At 42.1% G+C, this 26276-nt stretch overlaps 1 protein-coding gene across 1 annotated transcript; it reads left to right on the forward strand.

The window, feature by feature from the left end:
* The first annotated feature begins 17473 nt into the window (after window positions 1–17473).
* Window positions 17474–22588, forward strand: LOC135513736 (C-C motif chemokine 19-like). Its single transcript, XM_064936627.1, has 4 exons — window positions 17474–17737; window positions 20148–20271; window positions 21008–21122; window positions 21783–22588. The coding sequence occupies exons 1-4, from the start codon at window positions 17671–17673 to the stop codon at window positions 21819–21821; spliced, it is 345 nt and encodes a 114-aa protein (XP_064792699.1). The 5' UTR covers window positions 17474–17670; the 3' UTR covers window positions 21822–22588.
* The last annotated feature ends 3688 nt before the right edge of the window (window positions 22589–26276 follow it).

Genomic DNA, 26276 nt, shown 5'->3' on the forward strand with positions numbered 1-26276 from the left:
CACTATATAAGAGTTCCATAAACTCGTAGCTCTGTATAATAATGTACTCATAGCTCTGTATAATACTGTACTCATAGCTATGTATAATACTGCACTCATAGCTCTGTATAATACTGTACTCATAGCTCTGTATAATACTGCACTCATAGCTCTGTATAATACTGTACTCATAGCTCTGTATAATACTGCACTCATAGCTATGTATAATACTGTACTCATAGCTATGTATAATACTGCACTCATAGCTCTGTATAATACTGCACTCATAGCTCTGTATAATACTGCACTCATAGCTCTGTATAATACTGCACTCATAGCTCTGTATAATAATGTACTCATAGCTATGTATAATATTGTACTCATAGCTATGTATAATATTGTACTCATAGCTATGTATAATATTGTACTCATAGCTATGTATAATATTGTACTCATAGCTATGTATAATATTGTACTCATAGCTATGTATAATACGGTACTCATAGCTATGTATAATACTGTACTCATAGCTATGTATAATACTGTACTCATAGCTATGTATAATATTGTACTCATAGCTATGTATAATATTGTACTCATAGCTATGTATAATACGGTACTCATAGCTATGTATAATACTGTACTCATAGCTATGTATAATACTGTACTCATAGCTATGTATAATATTGTACGTTTTTTTACATTTGTTATAAAGGAGCTTCCTTTCCGTATAGTATTAAATAACCACTAGATGTTTATTTAACCAGGCAAGTCAGTTAAGAACAAATTCTTATTTTCAATGACTGCCTAGGAACAGTGGGTTAACTGCCTGTTCAGGGGCAGAACGACAGCTCGGGGGTTTGAACTTGCATCTGCCAGTTACTAGTCCAACGCTCTTACCACCAGGCTACCTTGCCACCCCTGTCAGCAGTGGTCTAGTTTACTAGTACTGGTTGTTATTAGGGACAACCCGATCCTCCATCCCAAAGTGCAGCACTTCCAGCAGACAATGTGTGAAGTACAGACTTTTGCTCCCTATGCAAGCTGCAAACCATGCATGACCTCAGCTCAGTTGGTAAAGCATGACACTTGCAACATGTGGGTTGTTTGTTTCGAGTCCCACGGGGGCCCAGTACGAGAACAAGTATGTACTCTCTACTGTAAGAGCATCTGCTAAATGACCAAAACATATATACAGTGCCTTGCGAAAGTATTTGACCCCTTGAACTTTGCGAACTTTTGCCACATTTCAGGCTTCAAACATAAAGATATAAAATTGTATTTTTTTTGTGAAGAATCAACAACAAGTGGGACACAATCATGAAGTGGATTCAGTCTCTCGATGTGCAAAACTGATAGAGACATACCCCAAGCGACTTACAGCTGTAATCGCAGCAAAAGGTGGCGCTACAAAGTATTAACTTAAGGGGGCTGAATAATTTTGCACGCCCAATTTTTCAGTTTTTGATTTGTCAAAAAAGTTTGAAATATCCAATAAATGTCGTTCCACTTCATGATTGTGTCCCACTTGTTGTTGATTCTTCACAAAAAAATACAGTTTTATATCTTTATGTTTGAAGCCTGAAATGTGGCAAAAGGTCGCAAAGTTCAAGGGGGCCGAATACTTTCGCAAGGCACTGTATATATATACAGTACCAGTCAAACGTTTGGACACATCTACTCATTCAAGGGTTTGTCTTTATTTTTACTATTTTCTACATTGTAGAATAATAGTGAAAACATCAAACCTATGACATTCCCACATATGCTGAGCACGTGTTGGCTGCTTTTCCTTGACTCTGCGGTCCAACTCATCCCAAACCATCTCAATTGGGTTGAGGTCAGGTGATTGTAGAGGCCAGGTCATCTTATGCAGCACTCCATCACTCTCCTTGGTCAAATAGTCCTTACACAGCCTGGAGGTGTGTTTTGGGTCATTGTCCTGTTGAAAAACAATGATAGTCCCACTAAGAGCAAATCGGATGGGATGGCGTATCTCTGCAGAATGCTGTGGTAGACATGCTGGTTAAGTAAAGTCTAAATAAATCACTGACAGTGTCACCAGCAAAGCAACCCCACACAATCGCACCTCCTCAATGCTTCATGGTGGGAACCACACATGCAGAGATCATTCATTCACCCACTCTGCATCTCACAAGGACACGGTGGTTGGAACCAAGAATCGCTCATTTCCAACGGTCTAATGTCCATTGCTCGTGTTTCTTGGCACAAGAAAGTCTCTTCTTCTTATTGGTGTCCTTTAGTAGTGGTTTATTTATAGCAATTCGACCATGAAGGCCTGATTCATGCTGTCTCCTCTGTACAGTTGATGTTGAGATGTGTCTGTTACTTGAACTCTGTGAAGCATTTTTTTGGACTCCAAATTCTGAGGCTGGTAACTCTAATGAACTTATCCTCTGCAGCAGAGGTAACTCTGGGTCTTCCTTTCCTCATGAGAGCCAGTTTCATTATAGAGCTTGATGGTTTTTGCGACTGCACTTGAAGTTCAACGTTCATGTATTAAAGAAATGATGGACTGTCGTTTCTCTTTAATTATTTGAGCTGTTCTTACCATAATATTGATTTGGTCTTTTACCAAATAGGGATATCTTCTGTATACCACCCCTACCTTGTTACAACACAACTGATTGGCTCAAATGCATTAAGATGGAAATAAATTCCACAAATGAACTTTTAACACACCTGTTAATTGAAATGCATTCCAGGTGACTACCTCATGTAGCTGGTTGAGAGAATGCCAAGAGTGTGCAAAGTTGTCATCAAGGCAAAGGGTGGCTACTTCTCAGAATCTTAAATATAAAATATATTTTGATTTGTTTAACACTTTTTTGGTTGCTACCTGATTCCATATGGTGGAACAAACTCCCTCACGACGCCAGGACAGCGGAGTCAATCACCACCTTCCGGAGACACCTGAAACCCCACCTCTTCAAGGAATACCTAGGATAGGATAAGTAATCCTTCTCACCCCCCCCCCCCCTTAATGATTTAGATGCACTATTGTAAAGTGGCTGTTCCACTGGATGTCATAAGGTGAATTCACCAATTTGTAAGTCGCTCTGGATAAGAGCGTCTGCTAAATGACTTAAATGTAAATGTAAATGTAATATGTGTTATTTTATAGTTTGTATGTATTTACTATTATTCTACAATGTAGAAAAAAATATATTAAAAAAATAAAGAAAAACCCTTGAATGAGTACTTGTGTCCAAACCTTTGACTTGTATTGTAAGTGCTGGCACAGCTTATACACTAGGAAAGTGAAACTCACATTTTCACAGCCATTGCCCTGCAGCAATATCATAAAAATAATCCCTAGAGATTCATCATACGAATACATCTGTTGAATGAACAGGCTTTCCATTGAGTATGATATTATTACAATATTACAATATTATTGGTTTGAATATGTTTTTTCCTCATGAGAAAGGCCTTTCCTGAAGGCCCCCTAGTAGTGTCACAATATAATACAATGTAGTATGGCCCTTTGTGATGAGGTGCCAGTTGGCAGCAGTTCATACTTTCTCTTTCCCATCACATGTTATTCCAAAGGGTCCCAAGCATGATGAGCAGCAGATTGCTCAAAGTGTTCCCATATGATAGAAAACGAGAGTAGAAAAGCATCGGAAACAAGTCGTCTCTGTCTCCATCTTACTTCCTCATGTCTGCCTCTGAAAACCTATTCATTCCATTTCAAAACGGTCCCTCTGGGGACCGAAATATCTGTTCATTTATATCTATATCTGAGCCATAATGAAACAAATAAGTGGGTTTGCATCAAGCTAATGCAACAGGAGAGAGAGACACACACACACAGAGAGACAGAGAGACAGAGAGACAGAGAGAGACAGAGAGAAAGAGAGAGACAGTCAGAGAGAGAGACAGTCAGAGAGACAGAGAGAGAGAGAGACAGAGAGAGAGAGAGACAGAGAGAGACAGAGAGAGAGAGACCTCCTGCCAAGTGTATGACCATATTAGATACACACATTTCCCCCAGATTACACAGATCCACAAAGAATTCTAAAACAAACCCAATTTTGATAAAATCCCATATCTACTGGGTGAAATATCACAGCCGCAAGATGTGACCTGTTGTCACAAGAAAAAGGCAAGCAGTGAAGAACAAACACCATTGTAAATACAACCCATATTTATGTTTATTTAATGTTCCTTTTGTACTTTAACCATTTGCACATCATTACAACACTGTATATAGACATAATATGACATTTGAAATGTCTTTATTCTTTTGGAACTTCTGTGAGTGTAATGTTTACTGTACATTTTTTATTGTTTATTTAACTTTTGTTCATTATCTATTTCACTTGCTTTGGCAATGTTAACATATGTTTCCCATGCAAATAAAGCCCCTTAAATTGAATTGACAGAGAGACAGAGAGAGAGACAGACCGTGTGCTCACCCCTGACCTTCAACAGATACCAGACCTTGGTCAAATACAAATGTGAAAGCTAGAATTAGAATCAGTCATTCTAATACTATGCCATTCGCTAGCAATACAATACTCTCTCTCTCACTCTCACTCTCACTCTCACTCTCTCACTCCATAATCAGTGGATGTGTCTGGCATACCAACAAGATGCCAAGACACAAAGACCAATCTAGGGGATTTCTGCTTGTGACCTGCATGCTATGATTGTTTTTATTTTATTTTTATGTTTACGGTTGTCTTTTCCTGTAAAAGACGATGCTAAGAATTTCCCTTGGCCTTTGTTGGACTGAGGATGACATCCCTTCCCATCATAAAACAATCAGAGGGTTATTTGACTCAGGGTTATTGTGTGCTATTTGTATGGGAACTGGTTTGTCGTGCTGCCAATGTAGGAGGTAAATACAAACAGACAGACAGCCGCTATCAATGGACACCTTTATCAAAGATATGCTTGGTTCACTTCTATTCTACATGATTACCTGAAGGGGTTTTTCCTGTGTTTGCGCTGATGAAATTCCCTGTACTGATACAGAAGAGATACAGATTTGTTCTTGTGTTCAGGAAGATTACAAGAATAATAAAATGACCGTGTTTCCTGTAAACCAGGTGTTTCCATGACTCTAGGTTTTTAGACTTCGGTCCAAATGGAACACTAACCCTACTACACTGTCTACGGCCCGCTCTCAATCACCTGAAGGACATTCTGGGACAGGGCTCATTTATTCATTCTTCTCATTTAGATGTCAAACCCACCACTGGTGTGGGTTTTGCGTTTTACATTGGTTGGATAACGTGAAAATAGTTATCCAACCAATGTAAAACGCCTGGAGTTTGCTAAACGGCAGTTGGACTTAGATTGGATGACATGAACACAGAGCTCTATGGCCACGCGTACCAGTGTTAGGATTGGCTTCGAAGTGAGAATGCATAAGCAGAAGATAACCCCCCCCCCCATACCTACCGTTTAATATGGTGGTGGATCTTTGATGTTATGGGGCTTCCACTGGTCCTGGGGCCCTTGTTGAACTTGACCCAGTACCAGGACATTTTAGCCAAAAACCTGGTTGTCTCTGGAGGCTGAAACTTTGCTGCAAGTGGTTCGCTCTTCATCGTAATGGTCTTGATCCATTTGGTTTGGTTAGGGACCAACACGAACAAACACTGTTGACCTCCTAGGTCAAGAACATGTGATGCAGAGCCACGTGAAAGTTGTGACCGATTCACCTATGGATTCAGGTGTGTGTGTGTGTGTGTGGATTCAGGTGTGTGTGTGTGGATTCAGGTGTGTGTGTGTGGATTCACACTGCTGGAGGGATGCTTAAGGACCTCTTGACCAGGTGTATTCAACTCTGACCCTACGAGGTCCTAGAGCTTGCTGGTTCTCTGTTCTACCTGATCATTCATTGCAAAAACAGTGGAACTGGCTTTGAGGTCTAGAGTTGAATTTTTAGGACTTTAGACAATCAGCATCCTGACTGTTTGGGTCAGACTGTCTCACCTCACGTGTCAAACCTGTTACTACTATCTGTCTATGATGCAGGTCAGAAATGTCTTAATTTGTTCTCATATGAGGCTTCCAGCCCTGTGGTTATGGGGAAGTGGCAGCTTCCAGACCTGTGGTTATGGGGAAGTGGCAGCTTCCAGACTTGTGGTTATGGGGAAGTGGCAGGTTCCAGACCTGTGTTAACTAGTCTGGAGGGGGGGGGCTCAGTGTGGTGTGTTAACTAGTCTGGAGGGGGGGGGGTCTCAGTGTGGTGTGTTAACTAGTCTGGGGTGGTCTTAGTGTGCTGTGTTAACTAGTCTGTAGTCTTAGTGTGGTGTGTTAACTAGTCTGGGGTGGTCTTAGTGTGGTGTGTTAACTAGTCTGGGGTGGTCTTAGTGTGGTGTGTTAACTGGTCTGGGGTGGTCTTAGTGTGCTGTGTTAACTAGTCTGGGGTGGTCTTAGTGTGCTGTGTTAACTAGTCTGGGGTGGTCTTAGTGTGCTGTGTTAACTAGTCTGGGGTGGTCTTAGTGTGCTGTGTTAACTGGTCTGGGGTGGTCTTAGTGTGCTGTGTTAACTAGTCTGGGGTGGTCTTAGTGTGGTGTGTTAACTAGTCTGGGGTAGTCTTAGTGTGGTGTGTTAACTGGTCTGGGGTGGTCTTAGTGTGCTGTGTTAACTAGTCTGGGGTGGTCTTAGTGTGCTGTGTTAACTAGTCTGGGGTGGTCTTAGTGTGGTGTGTTAACTAGTCTGGGGTAGTCTTAGTGTGGTGTGTTAACTGGTCTGGGGTGGTCTTAGTGTGCTGTGTTAACTAGTCTGGGGTGGTCTTAGTGTGCTGTGTTAACTGGTCTGGGGTGGTCTTAGTGTGCTGTGTTAACTAGTCTGGGGTGGTCTTAGTGTGGTGTGTTAACTAGTCTGGGGTAGTCTTAGTGTGGTGTGTTAACTGGTCTGGGGTGGTCTTAGTGTGCTGTGTTAACTAGTCTGGGGTGGTCTTAGTGTGCTGTGTTAACTAGTCTGGGGTGGTCTTAGTGTGCTGTGTTAACTAGTCTGGGGTGGTCTTAGTGTGGTGTGTTAACTAGTCTGGGGTAGTCTTAGTGTGGTGTGTTAACTAGTCTGGGGTGGTCTTAGTGTGGTGTGTTAACTGGTCTGGGGTGGTCTTAGTGTGCTGTGTTAACTAGTCTGGGGTGGTCTTAGTGTGCTGTGTTAACTAGTCTGGGGTGGTCTTAGTGTGCTGTGTTAACTAGTCTGGGGTGGTCTTAGTGTGGTGTGTTAACTGGTCTGGGGTGGTCTTAGTGTGGTGTGTTAACTAGTCTGGGGTAGTCTTAGTGTGGTGTGTTAACTGGTCTGGGGTGGTCTTAGTGTGCTGTGTTAACTGGTCTGGGGTGGTCTTAGTGTGGTGTGTTAACTAGTCTGGGGTGGTCTTAGTGTGGTGTGTTAACTGGTCTGGGGTGGTCTTAGTGTGCTGTGTTAACTAGTCTGGGGTGGTCTTAGTGTGCTGTGTTAACTGGTCTGGGGTGGTCTTAGTGTGGTGTGTTAACTGGTCTGGGGTGGTCTTAGTGTGCTGTGTTAACTAGTCTGGGGTGGTCTTAGTGTGCTGTGTTAACTAGTCTGGGGTGGTCTTAGTGTGGTGTGGCTGATACCTACCTACTACACTGATGTAGAAGGACAGGTACACTGATGAAGAAAGACTGGTTGATCAGTGTGTTGCCCTCTGGATCCACCAGGTTGAACCTGAGAAGGAGACACTCCCTCCTTTCTCTCTCTTCTCATGACTGTACTCCAAAAGACCTGCAACACACACACACACACACACACACACACACACACACACACACACACACACACACACACACACACACACACACACACACACACACACACACACACACACACACACACAATATAACTTTGCATGGATGATAGAACATCTCATTTGAGATATAAATAAATACATAATTTATTTATTTTTACTTTAAACTTCTTTGGGACAGGGGGCAACATTTTCACTTTTGGATGAAAAACGCCCAGAGTAAACTGCCTCCTACTCAGTCCCAGATGTATTAGTATGTATTAGTTGTATTAGTATTGGATAGAAAACACTCTGAAGTTTCTAAAACTGTTTGAATGATGTCTTTGAGTATAACAGAACTCATATGGCTAAACCTGAGAAAAAAATCCCAACAGGAAGTGGGAAATCTGAGGTTTGTAGTTTTTAGAACTCAGCCCTATCAAATAAACAGTAGGATATGGGTAAAGTTGCACTTCCTTAGGGTTCCACTAGATGTCAACCGTCTTTAGAACGTTGTTTCAGGCTTCTACTATGAAGTTGGACTGGATGAGAGCTTTTTGAGTCAGTGGTCTGGCAGAGAGCCCTAACGCCCTAACAAAAGAAGCTATTTGGACATAAATGGACGTAAATGATGGACATAATCGAACAAAACATTTATTGTGGAAATGCGATTCCTGGGAGTGCATTCTGATGAAGATCATCAAAGGTAAGTGAATATTTATAATGCTATTTCTGACTAATGTGGACCGCTCAACATGGCGGATATTTATTTTGGCTGTTTTGGGCTCTGAATGCCGTACTCAGATTATGCTTTTTCTGTAAAGTTTTTTTGAAATCTGACACAGCGGTTGCATTAAGGAGAAGTGTATCTAAAGTTCCATGCATAACACTTGAATTTCATGTACATTTCTAATGAGTATTTGTGTGAATTCATGTGGCTCTCTGCACAATCACTGCATGTTTTAAAACTACTGAACGTAACGCGCCAATGTAAAATTAGATTTTGTTATATAAATATGCACTTTATCGATCGAAACATACATGTATTGTGTAACTTGAAGTCCTATGAGTGTCATCTGATGAAGATCATCAAAGGTTAGTGATTAATTTGATCTCTATTTGTGCTTTTTGTGACTCCTCTCTTTGACTGGAAAAATGGCTGGGTTTTTCTGTGGCTTGGTGGTGACCTAACAGAATCGTTTGTGGAGCTTTGCTGTTGAAATCAGACACTGTGGCTGGATTAACGAGAATTGTATCTTTAAAATGGTGCCTAATACTTGTATGTTTGAGAAATTTGATTTATGAGATTTCTGTTGATTTTGTATTTGGCGCCCTGCAATTTCCGCTAGCGGAACCCCAGTCCTAGACAGGTTGAGGGTTTATTTTAACAGATACTGTAGGAGTGCAATGCTCTGTCACTGTTAAAGATGCGGACGAGACAGATTGACAGTAAATGGAGAGAAAGTCACAGAAGGAAAAAAGCATGAAAGAAAAATAAAGAAAGGAGGGAGAGAGAAGAAGAAATTAAATGGCCTTGGATGAGAGGAATTTACGGGACGAAGGTGGAGACTTTCACTTTGTTCCAAGTCAGAGTGAAAGTGAAAGAGACAGTATAAATACACCTGTAGTACCTGGCAGCGTCCTCACTCTCTCTCAGCTTCACACACCTGGACGACCTGCCTGAAACACAGCACAATCAGCAGCCTCACCTGGCAGCGTCCTCACTCTCTCTCAGCTTCACACACCTGAACGACCTGCCTGAAACACAGCACAATCAGCAGCAACATGACATCTCAAGTGGCAGCACTTCTCTTCGTCGCGACAGTGTGCTTGGGCTATGCATCAGGTAATACACACACACACACACACACACACACACACACACACACACACACACACACACACACACACACACACACACACACACACACACACACACACACACACAGAGAAGTATTCCGTTCTGTGATTGATTTTGAAACTGGCGCTAGACTTGGGAATCTAGAAATAGAGCCTGGTCTGTGTCTGATTAGGATAATACTATATTGGTTTCCACACAGACGAATCCTGTGTGAAATCATCTTAAACACTTAAGAGGACATTGGCTTTAACTACATGACCTCCTTGAGGAAGTGCATCTCTTCCAGAGGCAGCTTATATCTGTAAAAGGGTTTTACCCAGATCCATTAAACATGTGTTTGGCCTTTGATGAGTTTTCTGGTAAATTATGTTGTTTCTCATCAGCGAGGGTTACTCATATTGATCTCTCTGTCTCTCTGTCTCTCTGTCTCTCTCTCTCTCTCTCTCTCTCTCTCTCAGCATTCTCCGAGGTACCCGTGGATTGCTGTCTCCTCACCACTGAGACACGTTTCCCTCGCCACTTCAAGATGGTCTCCTACCTCCTGCAGACCACAGAAATGGGCTGTGACATCGATGCCACTGTGTGAGTGTCTTGCTCTTTAAGACTAATTACTTCTCTTCCACCTGATACACAGGCTGAATACAACTTTTATACGACACACATTATAACAAGAACACGATTCCAAGTGTAGTACAATCCCTAGGTTTAGAAACCACATTACTTACAGTTAAGGCATGTTTCTGGTGTTGTCTTACACTCCACAGCAGTTTGGAGGCCTGCCAGATTCTGCTCCCCATCTCCTTACGTGGTCTCTGGAGCACTTTTTGGCAACCACTTAGTCTGATATCACTCTGAACCTTAACGATTGTCAACTTCTGATCGGTTCCCTCCAGGTTCATCACTAAGACAGGGGTGAGATTGTGCACGCCCCATCCCACAAAGAGCAAGTGGGTGGCAGACTACATCAAACGTCTGGAGCGAACCATCTCCCTCCGAATAGCTGATACATCTCAGCAGTAAATGAGGTGAGCATTTACTACACCAACGAGAGAAATATGTACAAAACATGTCAAGATTGATTTATTCCTGAGTGTGTTTCTACGTCAGACTTTATTATTTGCTTTCTGTTCTTGTCTCTTTTCCCTAGGCTCATATTTTGGCTAAATTATATAGTTGTTTTAATGTTCTGCAGTGTTTTCATTCACAGCTCTCCCCTTTAACCTGCTCGGTACGTCTCCATATCCTGCTTGTTAAGAATTCTTATCCCTTGTGCCTGTCTTCCACACAGGATGAAACAGCAGACTGAGATCAGAAGAGGAATGGAGGAGAGGAGTGGAGAAGAGGAATGGAGGAGAGGAGTGGAGAAGAGGAGTGGAGAAGAGGAATGGAGGATGTTATTCGATGAGGACAACTGAAGACGATACACAATTGTCCTGTCTTCGGCCACATTCATTTCAACCTTTTTTTAAAAACCAGATAGACTATTCGTGAGCAGTACATGATGTAAATGCATAGCACAGGGAAGAAAAATACATCAAACTGGATTGAAACATTGAATATTGATGTAGTAAAATGTGTTTATGGTTCGGTGGTTTTTGATTGTGATGAGTGATTGAAATATGGACCACACAACTGATAGATTTTCCCAATACCTGATGTGTATATCCACATTTTGTTTTTGGTGCTATTGACGTTTTTAAGACTATTCTTTTTTAAACTCTGTCGGTGAATGATATCTCTCATGAAAAAGTACAAATGACTATTTCAATAAAAGATGAAGTAAAAAAAAAATAAAAAAAACTTTTTGCCTTATCTGAGCCATGAATCTTCCAAAATGGTTTGAATTGTTCCGAGTAACTGACCAGAGCTGATAAGACCCATTCAATTATTTACACTAACATAGTTTAGTATGCATAGTAAAGTTGATGGCAGTTTTGGAGCAGTGGCTTCTTCCTTGCTGAGCGGAATTTCAGGTTATGTTGATATAGGACTCGTTTTACTGTGGATATAGATACGTTTGTACCTGTTTCCTCCAGAATCTTCACAAGGTCCTTTGCTGTTGTTCTGGGATTGATTTGCACTTTTCGCACCACTGTACCTTCATCTCTAGGAGACAGAAAGCATCACCCTCCCGAGCGTTATGACGACTGCGTGGTCCCATGGTGTTTATACTTGTGTACTATTGTTTGTACAGATGAACGTGGTACCTTCAGGCGTTTGGAAATTGCTCCCAAGGATGAACCAGACCCGTTGAGTTCTAAACATTTTCTGGTGAAATCTTGGCTGATTTCTATTGATTTTCCCATGATGTCAAGCAAAGAGGCACTGAGTTTGAAGGTAGAAATACATCCACAGATACACGTCCAATTGACTCAAATTATTATGTCAATCAGAAGCTTCTAAAGCCATAAGCAGGTTTAAAGGCACAGTCAACTTAGTGTGTCTAAACTTCTGCCCCACTGGAATTGTGATATGGTGAATTATAAGTGAAATAATCTGTCTGTAAACAATTGTTGGAAAAATGACTTGTGTCATGCACCAAGTAGATGTCCTAACCGACTTGCCAAAACTATAGTTTGTTAACAAGAAATTTGTGGAGTGGTTGAAAAACGAGTGTTAATGACTCCAACCTAATTATATGTAAACTTCTGACTTCAACTGTATAACAGTGCCAGTATATACACTATATCACTAAACTGAGTACACCCCTCACATTATTGTAAATATTTGAGTATATCTTTTCATGTGACAACACTGAAGAAATGACACTTTGCTACAATGTAAAGTAGGGAGTGTACAGCTTGGATAACAGTGTAAATTTGCTGTCCCCTCAAAATAACTCAACACACAGCCATTAATGTCTAAACCGCTGCCAACAAAAGTGAGTACACCCCTAAGTGAAAATGTCCAAATTGGCCCCATTTATCCATTTTCCACAAAATAGTCCAAATTGGTGAAGTGAAATGAAAAAAAATACTAGTTAGTAATTAATTCTAAAAAAAAAAATGGAAAAGGGATGTGTGCATATGTATTCACCCCCTTCGCTATCAAGCCCCTAAATCAAATCAGATGTATTTATAGAGCTGATATCTCAAAGTGCTGTACAGAAACCCAGCCTAAACCCAAAACAGCAAGCAATGCAGGTGTAGAAGCACGGTGGCTAGGAAAAACTCCCTAGAAAGGCCAGAACCGAGGAAGAAACCTAGAGAGGAACCAGGCTATGAGGGGTGGCCAGTCCTCTTCTGGCTGTGCCGGGGGGAGATTATAACAGAACATGGCCAAGATGTTCAAATGTTCATAGATGACCAGCAGGGTCAAATAATAATAATCACAGTGGTTGTCGAGGGTGCAACAGGTCAGCACCTCAGGAATAAATGTCAGTTGGCTTTTCATAGCCAATCATTCAGAGTATCTCTACCGCTCCTGCTGTCTCTAGAGAGTTGAAAACAGCAGGTCTGGGACAGGTAGCACTTCCAGTGAACAGGTCAGGGTTCCATAGCCGCAGGCAGAACAGTTGAAACTGGAGCAGCAGCACAGCCAGGTGGACTGGGGGCAGGTTTGGTAGGTTTAGGTAATATGTATGTCTATGGTGGCCTGTGTTACGGCTTTCTATGTGTGATGAAGAGTCGGCCCAAAATGCGGCGTGTAGATTGAGATCCATGTTTAATGAACAAACACACTAAACACAAACGTAACGAAAACCAAAACAGCCTAATACTGGTGCAAACAACTACACGACGGACATAAGGACAATCACCCACGAAACACTCAAAGAATATGGCGGCCTAAATATGGTTCCCAATCAGAGACAATGATAAACACCTGCCTCTGATTGAGAACCACTTCAGACAGCCATAGACTTATCTAGAACACCCCACTAAGCTACAATCACAATACAAAACACACCACTTACAAACACCCATGCCACACCCTGGCCTGACCAAATAAATGAAGAAAAACACAAAATACTTAGACCAGGGCGTGACAGCCTGATATGGTTCCCAATCAGAGGCAGCTGTTTATTGTTGTCTCTGATTGGGGATCATATTTAGGTTGCCATTTTCCCTTTTGTGTTTGTGGGATCTTGTTCAGTTGCGTGTCTGCACTATTCATATTAGCGTCACGGTTAATTTTGTTCAGTCTAAAAAAATGAAGAAGAATGTACGCATACCACGCTGCACCTTGGTCCAATTCATACGACGAACGTGACACTGGGACACCAGGTGGGTGCAATTAAGGATCAGGTAGAAGATGAAACCAGCAGGCTCTGTACCTCGTAGGGTCAGAGTTCAATACCTCTAGTAAACAGTAATAGAACAAAAATGAAAACTAAAGGGATCTGTTTTTTTTGTTGTTTAAAAATACTTTGCTACAATGACACACTTAATGAGCAACCCACCTCATTCCTTTCTTTCAGCATATTTGTGTAGTAAGTATCCCATCATGCTTTGGGATTTGTGTCTTTTCAGATTCCACAATGATTCTTTAGTTGTGGACACCACATCATAGCACTCCCTCTCTTGCTCTTGGTCCTCATGTCACGCCCTGATCTGTTTCACCTGATCTTGTGATTGTCTCCACCCACCTCCAGGTGTCGCTTATTTTCCCCGGTGTATTTAACTCCTTGACCGTAACTAAAGCAAGGGGCTGTAGCAGCACAGAAGTAGACTACAGATGCAAGCTGGGCCTTCAGCTCGTGAAGTGAGCGCTATTGGAGCAAAATTGGGGGGGAAGAGAAAGCTGGCACTCCAGCCTTTGGGAATCTCACTCCGCGCTCAAGTCAAATTGGGCATGCTCCGCTCCAGCTCCACTCACATACTCTGATTGGAGTCCAAGGTCCCTCCCCCACTGCGTTCAGAGAAGGAGACAAGGAGAGCGGACACAAGGGATCGCATAAAGATAAATTGATATAGGGCCAATGATCCAGACACTGTGCAGTTCCCTTATGCACAATCACTCCCCATATGATATATGGCCTACACATACTGTACTTAGGGTTAGGGTTAACCCTATTCATGACATGACACTAGTCAGGGGTTATATTATCCTGTTGATGGAGCCACTGGCTTATCTGATCCTGTATGAGAACAAAGCAGACTGGAGTCTGGGGAATTACCCAAATCAGTTTTAGAGAAACCACTTCCACTTCTAAGAAACGTTTCTATGAAAACGCAACTCTCTCCGTGGTTTTATTACCTCTACATAATACTTACTGTAAATCCTGCAACACGCTGCGAATGAGCAAATATGTGTGCTTATTTCTCTCGATTTGAGAGGAACGTCAAATTTCAAAGTGTTTAAGGTTAAGTTCAGCCACTAACTCTGAATTTTAAAGGTTACCTTTAGGCATTAACTCAGAATGGGTAAGGTAAGGGTTAAGGTTTGGGATAGGCTTAAAACAAACATCTCAAAAAACAACATATTACTGGATTCAAACTTGAAACCTTTGTAATCATCAGCAGATACTTACACCCATCCACGTCCACAACGCCTTGGGAAACCTACTAGATGGTAACAGCATTCAGTTGCCCTTATTTTCCACATAATCTCCCGGCGTCTTCAGACACGGATGGACGTCAGTGTCGGATACAGACGGGTGACCTGGCTGAGAATACTATATTATTCTTTTGATCAGTTTTGGCGCAGCAACACGTTTTTTTGTTTGTGTGGGAAACTGCTGTTAGTTTGAGCATCTACAAATCATCTAAAAAAAGTGGTACTCAGTGTTGGAAGAGAAGGAATTAGGCTCAACCTCACAACAGGTTACTGAAGACAGTAGGTTACTAGAGGCAGTAGGTTACTGAAGACAGTAGGTTAGTAAAGGCAGTAGGTTACTAAAGACAGTAGGTTACTAAAGGCAGTAGGTTACTAAAGACAGTAGGTTACTAGAGACAGTAGGTTACTAAAGACAGTAGGTTACTAAAGACAGTAGGTTACTAAAGACAGTAGGTTACTAGAGACAGTAGGTTACTAGAGACAGTAGGTTACTAGAGACAGTAGGTTACTAGAGACAGTAGGTTACTAAAGACAGTAGGTTACTAAAGGCAGTAGGTTACTAAAGGCAGTAGGTTACTAAAGGCAGTAGGTTACTAAACCTCACACACAGGTTACTGAAGACAGCAGGTTACTAAACACAATGTTACCATAGAGCGTAGGTTACTAAAGACAGTAGGTTACTAAACACAATGTTACCATAGAGCGTAGGTTCCTAAAGGCAGTAGGTTATCATAGACCGGTTACTGAAGACAGTAGTCAACTAAAGACGGTAGGCTGCTAAAGACGGTAGTTTACCAAAGACAATATGATACAGAAGACAGTAGGCTACTGGATGTGTAAAACAGTAACCTCAGTAAAAACAATCCATTATTTCTAGCCTGGATAACAAGGTAGGTTGCACAGGATCTGTAAAACAATCCATTATTACTAGCCTGGATAACAAGGTAGGTTGCACAGGATCTGTAAAACAATCCATTATTACTAGCCTGGATAACAAGGTAGGTTGCACAGGATCTGTAAAACAATACCTTATTACCAGCCTGGCAACAAGGTATGTTGCACAGTATCTGTAAAACAATCCATTATTACCAGCCTGGCAACAAGGTAGGTTGCACAGGATCTGTAAAACAATCCATTATTACCAGCCTGGCAACAAGGTAGGTTGCACAGGATCTGTAAAACAATCCATTATTTCTAGCCTGGATAACAAGGTAGGTTGCACAGGATCTGTAAAACAATCCATTATTACTAGCCTGGATAACAAGGTATGTTGCACAGGATCTGTAAAACAATCCATTATTTCTAGCCTGGATAACAAGGTATGTTGCACAGGATCTGTAAAACAATCCATTATTACTAGCCTGGATAACAAGGTAGGTTGCACAGGATCTGTAAAACAATCCATTATTACCAGCCTGCTGAAACGGTGATTTGAAAACCTCAATGGTGTCTGTCCCTCCAACCTGAAGTCAAGCTTTTCCACAACTGAGGTGCTTTAATAGAGAATGCTCCACCCCCCTCATTGGTCCTGCATCTACTGTAGGTACATTAATCAGACAGGCTCCTTGGTCCAGCATCTAGGTATATTTAAACAGACCGACTCCTTGGCATTGGAGAACCCTCACTGTATGAAAGGTACATGTCTATCAGATAAGAGGGGGCAAGGCAGTGCCTTAAAAGTTACGTGTAAGATCTTACCATCAGATTGATACTTTACAGGCAGTTAATGTAGTGCAGAGAAGTTCTCCTAACTACCAATATAAATTCTCCCCGTACATTTCCTTTGTTATAAACAAGCAGCCTGGTCTCAGAGAAAAACCTAATAAATCTCCAAGATGTATGATCAGTTTACATCATCCAATTTGTGTGATATTGTACGACCAGGTAAGACGTATAATACTATACGTCCTCTAATTTGTATTATATTGTACGGCTGCTATTATATACATAATGTAAGGTAAAGGATTAAAAGAAATGGAGAGGCACAGATTTACATACCAAATCTTGGGAATTGCCCTGACGCTAGATTGCACACACGCACAAACATACACACACACACTCTCACAAACAAACGCACAAACATACACACACACTCTCACAAACACACACACACACACACACACACACACACACACACACACACACACACACACACACACACACACACACACACTCTCACAAACAAACACACACTCTCACAAACAAACACACACTCTCACAAACAAACACACACTCTCACAAACAAACACACACACACACACTCTCACAAACAAACACACACACACACACTCTCACAAACAAACACACACACACACACTCTCACAAACAAACACACACACACGCGCACGGGGGTGTGACTAAAAGTGAAACTTAAACGAGTCTATAAACATAGAGTAACAGAGAGGTTCTCATCACAGGGCAGAGATAGTCTTATCACACAGCAGAGAAGACAGACAGACAGACAGAGGAAACCTTAACAGAGAAACAAACAGACATAATCTACATTTCACACATCTCTCCTCCTTCCTCTGGAAGACCTCTTCACTCAGTGTTAGTCCAGACAACTCCGTACGGCTCAGTTTATCAGTGACCTATCATGGCGTCTACCATGGACAGTGCCAAGATCCTCTTCTCTGTTCTGTTCTTCTATGTCTGCTACCAGGGTAAGTCCTCTCTGTTCCTGGACAGGTTGGTTACTTTATCATCGTGATGGGATGCAGATATGTCTTTTTTTTATGCTGTTCATTACTGGAAGACAAGGTACACAGATAAACGAATACACACAGGTACACACACACACACACACATGCACGCAGTGGAGTAAAGCACTTAAGTAAAAATACACTAAAGTATTACTTAAATCGTTTTTGGGGTATCTGTACTTTAATTTTGACAACTTTTATTTTTAATTCACTACATTCCGAAAGAAATAATGTACTTTTTAATCCATACATTTACCATGACACCCAAAAGTATAATTTTGAATGCTTAGCGGGACAGGAGAAAAGTCCAATTCACCTATCAAGAGAAGACCCCTGGTCATCTCTACTGCCTCTGATCTGACAGACTCACTAAACAGAGAAGACCCCTGGTCATCTCTACTGCCTCTGATCTGACAGACTCACTAAACAGAGACCCTCCCTGGTCATCTCTACTGCCTCTGATCTGACAGACTCACTAAACAGAGAACATCCCTGGTCATCTCTACTGCCTCTGATCTGACAGACTCACTAAACAGAGAAGACCCCTGGTCATCTCTACTGCCTCTGATCTGACAGACTCACTAAACAGAGAAGACCCCTGGTCATCTCTACTGCCTCTGATCTGACAGACTCACTAAACAGAGAACACCCCTGGTGATCTCTACTGCCTCTGATCTGACAGATTCACTAAACAGAGAAGACCCCTGGTCATCTCTACTGCCTCTGATCTGACAGACTCACTAAACAGAGAACATCCCTGGTCATCTCTACTGCCTCTGATCTGGCAGACTCACTAAACAGAGAACATCCCTGGTCATCTCTACTGCCTCTGATCTGACAGACTCACTAAACAGAGAAGACCCCTGGTCATCTCTACTGCCTCTGATCTGACAGACTCACTAAACAGAGAACATCCCTGGTCATCTCTACTGCCTCTGATCTGACAGACTCACTAAACAGAGAACATCCCTGGTCATCTCTACTGCCTCTGATCTGACAGACTCACTAAACAGAGAAGACCCCTGGTCATCTCTACTGCCTCTGATCTGACAGACTCACTAAACAGAGAAGACCCCTGGTCATCTCTACTGCCTCTGATCTGACAGACTCACTAAACAGAGAAGACCCCTGGTCATCTCTACTGCCTCTGATCTGACAGACTCACTAAACACACATGCTTTGTTTGTAGATGATTTTAGAGTGTCCCCCTTTGCTATCTGTACATTTAAAAAGCAAGAAAATTGTGCCATCTGGTTTTCTTAATATAAGGAATTTTAAAAGATTTATAGTTTTACTTTTGAAACTTAAGGATATTTTAGCAATACCATTTATTTTTGACACTTAAGTATATTTAAAAACACAATACCTTTTAGACTTTTTTCAAGTAGTATTTTACTAAGTAACTTTCACTTCTACTTGAGTCATTTTCTATGAAGGTGTCTTTACCTTTACTCAAGTATGACAGTTGAGTACTTTTTCCAACACTGCACGCACACACACACGCACACAAGCACGCACACAAACACACACACAAACACACACACAAACACACACACACACAAACACACACGCATGCACGCACACACACGCACACACACACACACACACACACAAACACTAGAACATGCTCCCATGGTGGGAATCCCCAGGCAGATAGCATCCATCATTACACAGTGTCTCTTTATCTCTCTCCACTCTCTCTTATCCATTTTAAACAATTTCTCTCTCTCTCTGTGTGTGTGGTGTGTGTGTGTTACTTGACTCAAAGGCCCTTCCATAGAAACATCCACATTTTGGAATGAAATAGCAAGGATAACATTGGACAGTGTCAATGACCCTGTTTCCAACTACTATACCACATCAATCCTGAGATACTCAAGCCATAACTAATCATGGTCACAGCGACGGGAGTATTACATTTCAAATGTAGGCTAAAACTAGTATTTCATATTTCAGTTGTGAGACCCAAATCTCTCCCACAAGGACACACTGTAATATGTGTGACATGTTCACCTCCGGTTCTCTCCCTCCTTTCTGTTTCCTGTTCCTCCCTCTTTGTCACACGTTGTTCTTTTGACTCAGTGCTCTGTGTCCTATCCCCCTTCGGTCTCCTATCTCCTATCCCCTCATCTGGCTCCTATGCCCTCATCTGGCTCCTATGCCCTCATCTGGCTCCTATGCCCTCATCTGGCTCCTATCCCCCTTCGGTCTCCTATCCCCCTTCGGTCTCCTATCCCTCCAGCTGTCTCCTTATTTCTCCATCACGAATTCTCTATAACTTTACAACATTATTTGTTGTTGGGGCAATTATCTGCTTGACTGTTTAACAGAGTTCAATGTTTTTGTAAATTTTCTTTCTCTCCTCTTTCAGTGACTCAGGGCCAGATGGTGAGGGACTGCTGTTTGGAGGTCAGCAAAAAAGAGATCCCACAACGCATTGTCACGGGTTACCAGCCTCAGGTTAGGGGTCAAGGCTGCTCCATTGACGCCATGGTGTGAGTATCCTATTGACTGAGAGACCGGAGGTTCCAGTATTTGCTTAAAGTGGCAGGGTAGCCTAGTGGTTAGAGCGTTGGACTAATAACCGGAAGGTTGCAAGTTCGAATCCCTGAGCTGACAAGGTACAAATCTGTCGTTCTGCCCCTGAACAGGCTGTTAACCCATTGTTCCTAGGCCGTCATTGAAAATAAGAATTTGTTCTTAACTGACTTGCCTAATTAAATAAAGGTTAAAAAAAATTACAAAATAAAAAGACTTAAGGCCACGTTCCAGGCTGACCACATTGCAGTCAATGCCTGAATAAGTCTTTAACATATCAGCTAGACTCATCCGATGATACAGCAATTGGATATCTGACTCAACAGCCAATGACATGGCATGTAACCACACAGAGCAACTGCATTGTGGTCGCCCGGGAATGCCACCAGTGTCCAATCCAAAACTCTTCCTGGAGATCAGAGAGGATTGGATTGGCCTAAAGCAGTGTCCAATCCAAAACTCTTCCTGGAGATCAGAGAGGATTGGATTGGCCTAAAGCAGTGTCCAATCCAAAACTCTTCCTGGAGATCAGAGAGGATTGGATTGGCCTAAAGCAGTGTCCAATCCAAAACTCTTCCTGGAGATCAGAGAGGATTGGATTGGCCTAAAGCAGTGTGGTGAAAACTCCAACTGACGTTATGGTTGTATATAGATGATGGTCTGTACTGATGTGGTGCTTGTATTGTGTTACAGCTTCAACACCAGAAAGGGACGTAAGCTGTGTGCCCCTACCGGCCCTGCCTGGGTTACTAACCTGATGAAACACATGGACAAGCTGATCAAGATGTGCGATGACACCAACTTCAAGGTATGCTGCTCTCACTTAGACTGCACGCTCAGTTCAACGTCTGCATTGTGCCGTACAGCATTTACAGGGATACGGCCTCTGCAGAAGTCAGGGAATTCATACCTCTTGCGCTTCGCCGAGCAGCGAGGAGCTGTTGTGAATGAAGTTGTCAAGGAAGTGAGTTTGTGTTTATACAGTACCTCCCTCCCCCACCTACTGTCAACCAATCATGTCAACGCGGAGTTGTCTGTGTTATTGCAGCATTTGAGAGGCGCACGGCGAAGGGGATTCAGAGCTAAATTTGGCCTCTGCGTGCCTCCTGAGGCACCATCTATAGGGAGCCTCTGACCACATATTCAGATCAAATTGTCTCTTAGACCTCATCTTTTAGCAACATGTTACGTTACTCTTACGTTGTGTAATTGTCCTGAAGACTAAGGGCTGGATTTAATCTTTATCGTGGACGATTTGCCCCAAAAAATGTAATAGTAATTTCTGATTGAGCCTAGATATGCAGCGTTTACATTGAATCCGGTCTCCAGACACATCGCCTTTTTAAATTTAAATCGATCATTAACTAGGATCTTCTGCAATACGTCTGCGATTCAGATAAAATCCAGCCCTAACGTTCACAAACTCCAAATGATCTAACACTGTCTGTGTGTATCTGTGTGTTTGCAGGGTAAACACTGTAAGAAGTTGATGTCCAAGCAGTCCTAAAGTCCCAATTGGACACCCTCCCTCCCTCCACCCTCACTACCAGCTCCACCCCCTTATCCTGGTCCATAGAATAATGAAAGGACATTCCAAGTGGGCGGGATAAAAATAATAATAATTAATGAATGGAAAAATGTGATTCCTCCTACCACTAGTGCACTTTTTCAGTTTCCTTCCATCTTCAGTTTTTACCCAGCATGCCATGTTGTTTCTTCTGTCAGTTTTTACCCAGCATGCCATGTTGTTTCCTTCTGTCTTCAGTTTTTACCCAGCATGCCATGTTGTTTCCTTCTGTCTTCAGTTTTTACCCAGCATGCCATGTTGTTTCCTTCTGTCTTCAGTTTTTACCCAGCATGCCATGTTGTTTCCTTCTGTCTTCAGTTTTTACCCAGCATGCCATGTTGTTTCCTTCTGTCTTCAGTTTTTACCCAGCATGCCATGTTGTTTCCTTCTGTCTTCAGTTTTTACCCAGCATGCCATGTTGTTTCCTTCTGTCTTCAGTTTTTACCCAACATGCCATGTTGTTTCCTTCTGTCTTCAGTTTTTACCCAACATGCCATGTTGTTTCCTTCTGTCTTCAGTTTTTACCCAGCATGCCATGTTGTTTCCTTCTGTCTTCAGTTTTTACCCAGCATGCCATGTTGTTTCCTTCTGTCTTCAGTTTTTACCCAACATGCCATGTTGTTTCCTTCTGTCTTCAGTTTTTACCCAGCATGCCATGTTGTTTCCTTCTGTCTTCAGTTTTTACCCAGCATGCCATGTTGTTTCCTTCTGTCTTCAGTTTTACCCAGCATGCCATGTTGTTTCCTTCTGTCTTCAGTTTTTACCCAGCATGCCATGTTGTTTCCTTCTGTCTTCAGTTTTTACCCAGCATGCCATGTTGTTTCCTTCTGTCTTCAGTTTTTACCCAGCATGCCATGTTGTTTCCTTCTGTCTTCAGTTTTTACCCAACATGCCATGTTGTTTCCTTCTGTCTTCAGTTTTTACCCAACATGCCATGTTGTTTCCTTCTGTCTTCAGTTTTTACCCAGCATGCCATGTTGTTTCCTTCTGTCTTCAGTTTTTACCCAGCATGCCATGTTGTTTCCTTCTGTCTTCAGTTTTTATTTTATGAACATGTATTTAATCAGGGGAGCCACATTGAGACCAGGGACTCATTTTCAATGGTGCCTTTAGATCACAAAGCTATAACATGTGTTTAGCTAGCTGATATGTGAAATAGCTATCCAGGCAAGTTAAGGTTTCAGCAACGCCTGGGCTGAGGAGAGTGCCCTATAGCTTTAAGGTCATAAGTCAGGCGTTAAAGGTCAGGGGTCAAAACGTACTGGCAGCTGGTTCAAACACCCATCTTTACATTAAACTCAGAGACAATCAAACATTTGCTAACTTTTCGTGAACTTTGCATTTAATTAATATATATTTTTCATTTATCTGTTTAACAATGACTGTCAAATCAATATTTTGAGTGAACTTGAATTCCTTTTTGAATTAAATGAGACCTTTAATGACTAACCTCAAAAGGTAAAATATTGTAGTTCATTGATACCTTGCTCTTGTCTATTTTGAAGGATACAAATGAAACTGTGAGTAGATGAAATTAAAGTGACTGGTCCGTTTATGGGTTTAACATTTATAAAACATATTGTGGTCAATAGCTACAGTTATTGATGCAGGTCTAGAGTGCATCATAATTGGCACCCTATGGGCCCTATGGGTCCTGGTTAAAATAAGTGCACTATGGAGGGAATATGTTGGGATACAGATAAGTTTGATTTAGATTCAGACAGTTGATTTGAGAGTCCAGATAAAAGTCCCAAGAACTAAAAAAAGAAATCCATCTTTATCTACACTGTTTAAAATTGCTGCATAATTCTTTACATCTAGGGGCTATTTCCAAAAGCCTATTCCAACCCTATTCCACAAAGAAAGGCATTTTTTTTGGGGGGGGGGGGGTTGTTATAGCAATAGAGAGAAACAGAGAGCGAGGGAGAGTAGGCGAGAAAAATAAACCCGAAATGAAAACTACAGTAAAAGCTAAAGCCTTACCAAAATAGAGGCTACAGCCAAACAAAAGAAGAAGTTATAGCAAACAAGAGTAGAGCTCAGCCACCCTGTGATTAGAAATCTGTGAACTGAGAGAAAACAAAGAATACTGGAACACACACACTAAATGGGAACTGGGCCAGACTGTAGGAGTATTGCTTCATACCACATTCTAACACAAACTTGAATTTATTGCAACATTTACAAGGTGTGTTTTTCCATAGAACTCCAGGCTATGACATCTGGGAGTTTTCCCTCCTTTGGGAGCGCTGAAACAAAATATTGGGGAGCACAATACGTCAGAATACACAGTTTATAGTATTTTTTTCTTTAGGAGATGTGTTCAAACATCTTGAGAATGGGGGTGGATGGGAAAAACGGGCATGTCCTTTCCAGCGAAGAGGTTCACGCATCCTGTTTTCCTTCTAGCATGTCATTTAGATTGACAATGAATTACAAATCCATAAAATGTTGATTACGTGCCGTTAAATAAAACACACAATAAGACAACTTTATCCTCATGGGGAAGTTTTGTGAATACAAGTAGGAAGTGCATTCGTTTTCCACAACTGTTTAAATCCGTTTGCTGAATCTTTGGGCCATTTTCCCCCCCCAAAACACTAAATCTAAAACGCTACAAATCTCTAGCAAAAGCAAACGCTACATTCAAAACTGTTCTCTTTACAAAATGTTTATTTTTTTTTGCAACACGCCACATGAATAGAGCTGTCTACCAAACACACTGATGTGTTCAACACAAAACACTACTATGAATATCCCATCAGTTAGGTCTTTTTGCATTTTCAGTGTGACACTGTAGCCGGTTGTAAAATATTGTTACAGTCATGTATGACTACGCAAATATACATAAATAAACACTCAAATGCACTACAGCAGCAAAAACATTGTAAATTATTTCCAAAACATAGTATTTTTGAACACTTGTGTTTGGCACCCTATGTATCACTTACCCAAGAGGAGAAACCCAGGAAAGCAATTCAGTAAGATAAAGCGTTTTCTGTACAAGAACAAAAAAATGAAAGTAGCTCATTCTTTCAAAAAAAATCTAAAAACAAAGACAAAAATGCATGCAAAATGTAAGAATAGAAGACATTAGGCTGCATCTTGCCTCCTATTTTGGTCTGACCATAGCACCTCATCTACATCACAATCCATGTTCTCCCTGGCTAAACAGCACCTCATCTACATCACAAGCCATGTTCTCCCTGGCTAAACAGCACCTCATCTACATCACAAGCCATGTTCTCCCTGGCTAAACAGCACCTCATCTACATCACAAGCCATGTTCTCCCTGGCTAAACAGCAGGGAAAGAATGTTCTGGAGTGACGGATCCAGCCACCAAAAGCCACCACATCAACTTCACCACGTGCATCCTCCATTACCTGGAGAAGAGGTAGGCGTGACAGGGGATGGAGGTCACACACCTTCCATCACCATGCCGAAAAAAACCTCTTCAATTATGTGTAGGAATGGGGAATATGGTGGGAGGTATAGAACAATGCATTGTGGGTGGTCAATGCACCAGTTGCGGACCAGAGCAGCCCGGTGGAAACTCACGTTGTCCCAGACGAAAACATCCCTGGTCTGCTCTGGTCCGCCCCTCTGCTGTAGTGTAGTGCAGGAATGTGACGAGAAGGGCGGTGTTGTAGGGACCAAGGTTGGCATGGTGATTGAGGACGCCTTGCTGGCTAACGGCTGCTCACATGGTGATATTGCCTCCACGCTGTCCAGGGACATTCACAATGGCACGGTGGCCAATAATGTTCGTTCCCCGTCCTCTTCTTTTGGCTAGTTTGAAGCCAGCCTCATCAATGTTAAATATAAACGTGCTGAATTACAGCGGCATCCAGCTCCAAGACTCTCTGAAACAGACAAGACAATATATGACATAAACCCAGAGCAGTCAATATGGTGAGGCACAATACACTGGATTACAGTACTGTGATGTGTCTATACAGTGCTGATATGATAGTAAATTCACAGTATAGTACTTACTTGCACATAGCCATAGCTGTTCTTTAACCCTCTGAGTTTATGTCATAAATAACCTCCTCATCTGTCTGCTTGACCCCTAGCACCTTACGAGCAGAGCGAACAATTGTATTACAGTTTTTGCCGATTGCTTACACACACACACGCACGCGCGCACGCACACACGCACGCACACGCATACGCGCACACGCAAGCACACGCATACGCACACGCACGCACGCACACGCATGCAAGCACACGCATACGCACACACACACACACACACACACACACACATACGCACACACGCATACGCACACGCACACACACACACACACGCATACGCACACACGCATACGCACACACAAACACACACGCACACACGCACGCACGCACGCACACACACACACACACACACACAC

The sequence above is a fragment of the Oncorhynchus masou genome, chromosome 25 (assembly GCF_036934945.1).
Source record: "Oncorhynchus masou masou isolate Uvic2021 chromosome 25, UVic_Omas_1.1, whole genome shotgun sequence".
NCBI lineage: Eukaryota > Metazoa > Chordata > Actinopteri > Salmoniformes > Salmonidae > Oncorhynchus > Oncorhynchus masou.

Excerpts from the sequence above, each read along its gene's own strand:
- LOC135513736 (XM_064936627.1), top strand. The coding sequence starts at position 17,671 with ATGGCGTCTACCATGGACAGTGCCAAGATCCTCTTCTCTGTTCTGTTC. Across the intron at positions 17,738-20,147 it reads CTTCTATGTCTGCTACCAGG|TGACTCAGGGCCAGATGGTG; the intron begins GTAAGTCCTCTC and ends CTCCTCTTTCAG. Across the intron at positions 20,272-21,007 it reads TGCTCCATTGACGCCATGGT|CTTCAACACCAGAAAGGGAC; the intron begins GTGAGTATCCTA and ends ATTGTGTTACAG.